Raw genomic sequence first — 8,616 nt, forward strand, 5'->3', positions numbered from 1 at the left:
GTCAGAGAGGATGAGCAGGATGTGAGGGGTCAGAGGTGATCTTCTTTGCTCGCTTTACAGTCCGGTTAGTATGTAGAGATTCCACTGAGGGGAGTGGGTTGCCTATGATTTTGGATGCCTTGTTGACAATCCGCTGCAGTTTTTCCCGTGTTTGACTGTCCGTGCTGCCGTACCATGCTGTCATAGAAGATGTGACGATGGACTCGATAGCGGCTGAGTAAAACAGAAGGAGAAGCTGATGTTTGATCCGGTATTTTTCAAGCTGCCTAAGAAAGTAAAGCCGTTGTTGAGCTTCTGCAATGACGTGTTCAGCGTTCATTTTCCACTCCAGGTTGTTGCTGTTCCACATATTGTGACTCTGCTGTATGTTAGCATTTCTTTTCATTTTTTACATGCCTTGACAACATGAAAAGTTGAAATCTTTCAAAAAAAAAAAAATCACCAGGCAACAATAAAAAAAAAGCATTACATGAAAGAAATCAGATCCAGTCTCTTTGTTCTCTTCTATTCCAACATGCCATCTGGAGGATACTGCAAGGGTCGCGTGCATTTTCTTCATTTCACTCCAACTGAGCGATCATATATACGCTATATGGCCATACGGCTACATTTCACAGCCCAAAATATGAATTTTAAGAAAGATCGATTCATGGCATCAGAGAATCATTCAGTATCGTCACAAACATCCATCCATTATCCGAACCGCTTCAGCTGCTCTCAGGGATGCTGGAGCCTATCCCAGCAGTCATTGGGCGGCAGGCGGGGGGACACCCTAGATAGGCCGCTAGGCCACCAGGCCATCACACACACACACACACACACACACACACACACACACACACACACACACACACACACACACACACACACACACACACACACACACAGATAGATAGATAGCTAGACAGAAAGACAGATAGATAGGAAACATATTGGGATCTTTTAAATGCAAATATTCACAGTTCTCGACACCTCGGTATCCATAGTTGCATAAACTATCACCAATAAAGTCATGAAGACACAATCTGGACCTGATTCAGAACTGCAGATAATCTACCAGCCAACTGACGGTGGCCCAGTAGAATTGTCTAATCTACATGCCACAGACATCATTTACATAGTTTTGTTCGCGAGTAAAACCATTTTAGTCTCATTCACACCAGTAGCACACGTTACAGAGGTGTCCCAGTTTAAAGCATCCAGTACAACCAGCACAACCAGTACGGCTAGAGAACAAGCCTCAATGTTCATCCAGCTTCATCTAGAAGTCTCTGAAGATTCCTCTGCACCTGCAAGAGATAAATATTACATTAGGGATAATCTCTCTGTGTGCACAGTGCACGTGTACACTATGTGCATAGTGTACTGTCTACATGTGGTAATATGTATAATATACTGTCTACATGTAGAGTGATATGGATGAAAAACTAGCGCAAGAGCAAATTATTGGAGTGTGTTGCTATTTTCATGCATTTCCAGGTTTTGTACAACAACCAGTTGCTTTTTGCCAGTTTTGTGATATCAACTGTACAGTGCAATGGACTAGGCAGTAATATTTGCTCATCAGAATGCAAAGCTGTCATCTCTGGATACACAGATCTGAAAAACAGATTCGAATTTTCTTTTTTTTGTCTAACATGTAAAATGCAACTCACTGATGCGAGGTTGCTGGTTGGGAATGCTGTTTTTCTGGGATTTTGAGCCATATACTTTATTCCACACCAAAGTTGATCTCAGTAAAAGCTCAAAATTTCAGCCTTGCTCGGAAATAGTGATAATGAACTGGGTCTAACTAGTTCCCCCAGCAATCATGTGTTTTGCCCGAGTTCCCAGAAGCAAGACACTGACCTTATTCACTGCTAGCTGAATTTAAATCACTCTGGTGGAGAGTCTGTCTGGAATGTTATTGCTCTCCAGATCTCTCTGGAACTGAACTGTTTTCTTTGCTGATGACATCCTGACCTCTCTCCGCATATCACATACTATAAATGTTTGATTAACAGAAACTCTCCCGGTCTTAGGTTTCACTCCGCTCTGGGGGAACTTGTCTGTAGATGTTCAGGTATAGCTGCACACATAGTGTGTCTGGTTTCGCACGCTAACACATGCTAACTTGGTACATGATTTCACATTCTAACATATGCTAACTTAATGCATGGTTTCACATGCTAACATATGCTAACTTAATGCATGGTTTCACATTCTAACATATGCTAACTTAATGCATGGCTTCACATGCTAACATATGCTAACTTAATGCATGGTTTCACATTCTAACATATGCTAACTTAATGCATGGCTTCACATGCTAACATATGCTAACTTAATGCATGGTTTCACATTCTAACATATGCTAACTTAATGCATGGTTTCACATGCTAACATGTGTTAACTAAGTGCATGGTTTCACAAGCTAACGTAGTGTGGCTTCACACGCCGTGTGTACATGGTTTTGCATGCTATCGTGTCTGTGCACAACCAAATTTCTCCCATTTGGAGTTTTGCTCTTATTTGATACAGACAATATGAACAGTTAGCTGTTAGCAAGACACATTCTGTGTAAAATTAAACTTAATGAAAATTACTATGGCCTAACTTTAGATTAGCAACAGACAGACATGACTGACAGGTGCTAACACACACCAACCTTCTCCAGCTTCATCAGGTTGACGGTGAGCTCAGAATAAAGCTCTGTGTTGGAATCAGTGGTCCGTCGCAAATACTCACTCCTGAAAAACACAAAAACATTCTCCAGTCATAATTTAACAAAAACAATCAGTAGAATTACAATTAAAGTTAAAAAATACTAAGAGTTTTCGATCTTTTGATACTGGCTCGTGAAGGTAGGGAGTTGCTGACATACACTTTCAATAAGGCATGCACTGAGTTATAGGCTGTTCAAAACAACTGCAACTTAATTTATTAAGCTACAAACTCCGGGTGACTTTTCAAGAGGAAAATAAAGCAAGATCGAACGCTGGATTCAAAATATTTTCATAACCTGGAATGTGGTCAGAAAATTGTTACTCTCCTCAATCCAACCCACAAACAAACATTTCAATCACCTACTTAAAGGCTACCTATCAGCGCCTTAGTCACGCAGAATCCAGGAGGAGCATCATATATGTCATACACAGTCATCAGGTAAGTGACCAATCTCAAACTCCTTTGGGCTACACTATCACAGGTAAGCCAACAATTTTATCACATTTCATATTAATATTTCATAAGTCAAAATGTTATAATCTAACTCAAAATATCTCTCTTGCAGGTTTTCTTATCTAAGTTCAAAGCTTTCAATATGGCTCCAACAAGTCGGAAGACAGCCTTTAAATGTGACAAGTTATCTTCTAAATATTGTGATAAAAATCCCATCATCTTGTCTAATTTGAGAATTCCAATTGTGTTCAAAATTTTCACCATTATTGTTCAGCATCTGTTTGCCGTGATCAATACCTAGTTCACCAAGTGTTTGAATGAGACAGGTCAAACAACAGATCCAGTCAGCTGGTCTGGTTCCTGTAGTTTTAATCGAAGAACTACAACTCATTTCATTTGTTTTAATAAGTACCACTCAGTAACACCCAGTAATACTAGTCATATTTTGACATTTACGAGTCAAACTATGGTATTTGTATCTGTGAAGAGGATTTGTGTCAGCTCTTCCTGCGACAGAAGAGCAGGAAGGCACCAGGCCCAGACGGCGTGTCACCTTCCTGTCTGAAAGTCTGTGCAGACAAGGGTTCCCCCATCTTCACACGGATCTTCAACAGTTCACTGGAGCTGTGTGAAGTGCCCTCCTGCTTGTGACACTCCACTATCACCCCGGTCCCCAAAACACCCCCCATCACTGGACTGAACGACTTTCTAGCCCATCGCCCTCACGTCTGTGGTCATGAAATCCTCCCAGAGACTGGTGTTGACCCACCTGAAGGACATCACAGGCCCCCTGCTTGACCCCCTGCAGTTTGCCTACTGGGCAAACAACTCAGTGGATGATGCAACACCTTGACTCCCCAGGGACATACGCAAGGATCCTATTCGTAGACCAGCTCAGCATTCAACACCATCGTCCCAGATATCCTCCACTCCAAACTCACCCAGCTCACTGTACCAGCCCCCATCCGCCAGTGGATTAAAAACTCCCTGACAGACAGGAGGCAGCTGGTGAGGCTGGGGAAAATCACATCCAGCACCCAGACAATCAGCACTGGCGCCCCCCAGGGATGTGTGCTCTCCCCTCTACTCTTCTCTTCTACACAAATGACTGCACCTCAGATGACCCGTCTGTTAAACTCCTGAAGTTTGTGGGTGACACAACCATCATTGGCCTTTTCCAGGATGGTGATGAGTCTGCATATAGACGGGAGGAGGTTGATCAGCTGGCCCTCTGGTGTGGCCCTATCAACTTGGAGGTGAACACCTTACCTCATGTATATATAGTAACTTGTTAACATATTTATCCCAGCATCTTTGCACGCTGCACCACTGCACTGTTGTCTTCCTGTTACAATTTTTTATTTTTTTTGTTTTTTATAATCCATCCATTATCCAAATCGCTTATCCTGCTCTCAGGGATGCTGGACCCTATCCTGGCAGTCATTGGGCGGCAGGTGGGGAGACACCCTGGACAGGCCGCCAGGTCATCACAAGGCCCACACACACACACACACACACACATACACACATATATTCACACCTAGGGACAATTTAGTACGGCAGATTCACCTGACCTACATGTCTTTGGACTGTGGGAGGAAACCAGGGCACCCGGAGGAAACCGACGCAGACACGGGGAGAACATGCAAACTCCACACAGAGGACGGCCCCCAAGGTTGGACTACTCCAGGGCTCGAACCCAGGACCTTCTTGCTGTGAGGCAGCTGCGCTAACCACTGCGCCACCCTTTTTTATAATATTGTTTTTATATACGTACATCTACATCTTTACATAGTAATTAAATGTTTATGTTTAACTTTTTGTCCTTGTTTTAGCTGTATGTGTATTCTGTCTAAGTACATGGAGAGCAATGGAGGAACCAGGGTCAAATTCCTTGTATGTGTACACATGGCCAAATAAATTGATTCTGATTCTGACTAGCCATATGATATTCACTAGTCAAATTATGATATTTACAGGTCATATTGTGATATTTACTAGTTATATGATATCTACAAGCCATTATGATATTTACTAGTTATATTATGATATTTACTAGTCATATTATGATATTATGAGTCATATTGTGATATCTACTAGTCATATTATGATATTTACTAGTCATATTATGATATTATGAGTCATATTATGATATCTACTAGTCATATTATGATATTATGAGTCATATTGTGATATTTACTCATCATATTATGATATTATGAGTCATATTATGATATTTACTAGTCATTATGATATTATGAGTCATATTATGATATTTACTAGTCATATTATGATATTATGAGTCATATTATGATATTTACTAGTCATATTATGATATTATGAGTCATATTGTGATATTTACTCATCATATTATGATATTATGAGTCATATTATGATATTTACTAGTCATATTATGATATTATGAGTCATATTGTGATATCTACTCATCATATTATGATATTATGAGTCATATTGTGATATTTACTCATATTATGATATTATGAGTCATATTATGATATTTACTAGTCATATTAGGATATTATGAGTCATATTGTGATATTTACTCATCATATTATGATATTATGAGTCATATTGTGATATTTACTCATCATATTATGATATTATGAGTCATATTGCGATATTTACTAGTCATATTATGATATTTACTAGTCATATTATGATATTATGAGTCATATTGTGATATTTACTCATCATATTATGATATTATGAGTCATATTATGATATTTACTAGTCATATTATGATATTTACTAGTCATATCAGGGTGGTGTGGTTATCTTACTCTTGCTGGTTGAAGTCGCTCATGGTGCCCAGTGTGGTCAGTCTCTGCTCCAGAGAGATGATCTTAAAGGCCATGTAACAGGAAGACAACACCAGGAGACACACACTGGAGGGCAGGACAGACACACAGACACACACACACTCACACACACACACACACACACACACACACACACGCATGCATGAATAAGCACCAAATAAATGGGTGAAAAACCAGCTGAAATTAAAAGTGAACAGATAGACGGATAAAATGGGTGGTCTCACAGGAAGAGGTAGACACACAGCAGTGTGTTGAGCGACATCGGTTTGAGGGTCCTGTCGTTGACCATGACCTCTGACCCTGCAGAGACCACAGAAACCTTAGCATCTCTCTCTCTCTCTCATTACACTCTCCTCTGGGCACTATGAAACCAGACACTACTGTTTAATTTACAGCAGAATGAAAACAAGCGAGTGAAGCGAAAGAAAGAAACGCAGGCAGAACCCAACCAAATAAAATAATTCGTGTTCTATACGTAAGATATGAAAATAGAATGCAGAATCAAATGGAAATGGAGAGTTGAATATAACGAGGGCTTGAGAGCGATGACCAGTAAAGTGACATTTATAAAAAGGTTTGTCCATAAATGTGCTTTTAAAGAAGGGATTTGAAAGATGAGACCGGGGAAACACATCACATTTGGTCAGTCAGCCCGGAGCGGGTCAGCGTACCGCAGCGCGTTTCTCTCGGTTTGGCGTCAGCTGGCTGGCTCACATGTTGGGCGTTGGCTTTGGGTTCTTCCGGACCATCGGCGTGCTTCAGCACTTCCAGGAACGGAGGAACTGAGAACGCTGAACAGGCCCAGGAGGAGAAGAGCAAGGAGGTGTTAATCCATTCATTCTTTATCGTTACCTGTTCAAGTGTTCGCAGCGTTTCCCCAACGGCCCCCATTGCCCCCGGTTACTGTCCGCATGTCCGACAAACCTCCAAGATGTCCCGTCAACCCGGTGAAAAGAGCTGTGTTAAACTCTTGTCTGTTAAACTTCTCACCATTTCCCTTTCTTCCACTTTGCTCCTTTAATTGTCACTATTTCCCCAGTTGTATTTGGCCCATTACCCCACTCTTCGCTGCTCTCCACCCCCTCTTCTGATCCGGGGAGGGCTGCAGGCTACCACATGCCTCCTCCAGTACACGTGGAGTCGCCAGCCGCTTCTTTCACCTGACAGTGAGGAGTTTCACCAGGGGGACATAGCGCGTGGGAGGATCACGCTGTTCCCCCCAGTCCCCCCCTCCCCATACGTATGTATGTATGTATGTATGTATGTATGTATGTATGTATGTATGTATGTATGTATGTATGTATGTATGTATGTATGTATATGTATATGTATATGTATATGTATATCTGTGTTGATATATATGTATTTATATGTATATGTATGCATGTGTGTGTATATATGTACATATATATGTGTGTGTGTGTGATTCAGCTAGCAAATTACACACACACAGGAGCCCCGACCGACCAGCGGAGGTGCTGGTGCAGCGACCAGGACACACACCCACCCAAACCCAACTAAGGCCTCTGATACGGTAGACCGCCAGGCTCTGAAGCACGCCATCAAGGCACAGCCACCCTGATAAGCACATGTGAATCCTGAGGCTTCTGCATGACGGCATGTCAGCCACCGTGCTTGGTAACGGCGGCTCTGAGTCTGAGCCCTTCGCAGTGGAGACGGGGGTCAAGCAGCGCTGCATCATCGCACCCACCCTGTTCAAGATCTTTATTGCTGCCGTACTCCTCCACCTCATTGGCCAAGAGCTTACATAGAGGATCCCAATCCTGTACAGAACAGATGGCAGGCTCTTCGACCTTAGGTGTTTTAGGGCCAAGAGGAAAGTCAGCCACACCACCATCTTGGAGTTCCAATATGCAGAGGACGATGCCATTGTGGCACACTGTGCTAAAGACCTCCAGGGCATCCTTAATACTTTCGCCAAGGCATACACCGTCCTGGGCTTCAACCTGAGCGACCACCGGTGTGTGTGTGTGTGTGTGTGTGTGTGTGTGGGCATGTTGTCTTTCTACCTGCCATCTTGTCATAGTCTGGGGTCTGAGAGTCTGAGCTGCTGCTGTCCTCCATCGCTTGTCTCCTCTGTCTCACCGCTCCATCTAGACCGATGAGATCCCCCGAGAAACTCTGTACACGCACCCCCGACACAGACCCGCACAAAATACACAAAAGCACGCACACTCACGCACATACATATACGATATCAGATCCATCACACCCTGGTCACAACCTGTTCCAACTCCTCCCCTCTGGTAGGCGCTACAGAGCACTGTACCCCAAAACAACCAGATATAGAAAAAGTTTCTGCAGGCTGTCATTCAAATGGATGCTTAACACTGTCAAATAAATACAACCATTTTGTATTTACTTTACTGTACATGTTGTATATACTGTACTGTACATGTTGCATATCCTGTACTGTACATGTTGCATATCCTGTACTGTACATGTTGCATATCCTGTACTGTACATGTTGCATATCTTTCACTGTACATGTTGCATATCCTGTACTGTACATGTTGTATATACTGTACTGTACATGTTGCATATCCTGTACTGTACATGTTGTATATACTGTACTGTACATGTTGTATATCCTGTA

General features: G+C 42.3%; 1 protein-coding gene across 2 annotated transcripts in view; it reads right to left on the minus strand.

Annotated features, from left to right (window-relative positions):
* Nucleotides 1–916: 916 nt before the first annotated feature.
* The window catches only part of LOC130123901 (GRAM domain-containing protein 2B), a 41,753-nt gene continuing 34,053 nt past the window's right edge, over nucleotides 917–8,616 (minus strand). For both annotated transcript variants that reach the window (XM_056293231.1, XM_056293239.1), the window contains 6 exons: nucleotides 8,030–8,141; nucleotides 6,671–6,790; nucleotides 6,224–6,299; nucleotides 5,961–6,065; nucleotides 2,648–2,729; nucleotides 917–1,289 (listed from right to left, as the gene is read on the minus strand). In XM_056293231.1, the coding sequence (XP_056149206.1) occupies nucleotides 1,248–1,289; nucleotides 2,648–2,729; nucleotides 5,961–6,065; nucleotides 6,224–6,299; nucleotides 6,671–6,790; nucleotides 8,030–8,141 (537 nt within the window). In that variant the 3' untranslated portion in view covers nucleotides 917–1,247. The remainder of the gene's footprint in view (nucleotides 1,290–2,647; nucleotides 2,730–5,960; nucleotides 6,066–6,223; nucleotides 6,300–6,670; nucleotides 6,791–8,029; nucleotides 8,142–8,616) is intronic.

This window comes from Lampris incognitus, chromosome 1, assembly GCF_029633865.1.
Source record: "Lampris incognitus isolate fLamInc1 chromosome 1, fLamInc1.hap2, whole genome shotgun sequence".
NCBI lineage: Eukaryota > Metazoa > Chordata > Actinopteri > Lampriformes > Lampridae > Lampris > Lampris incognitus.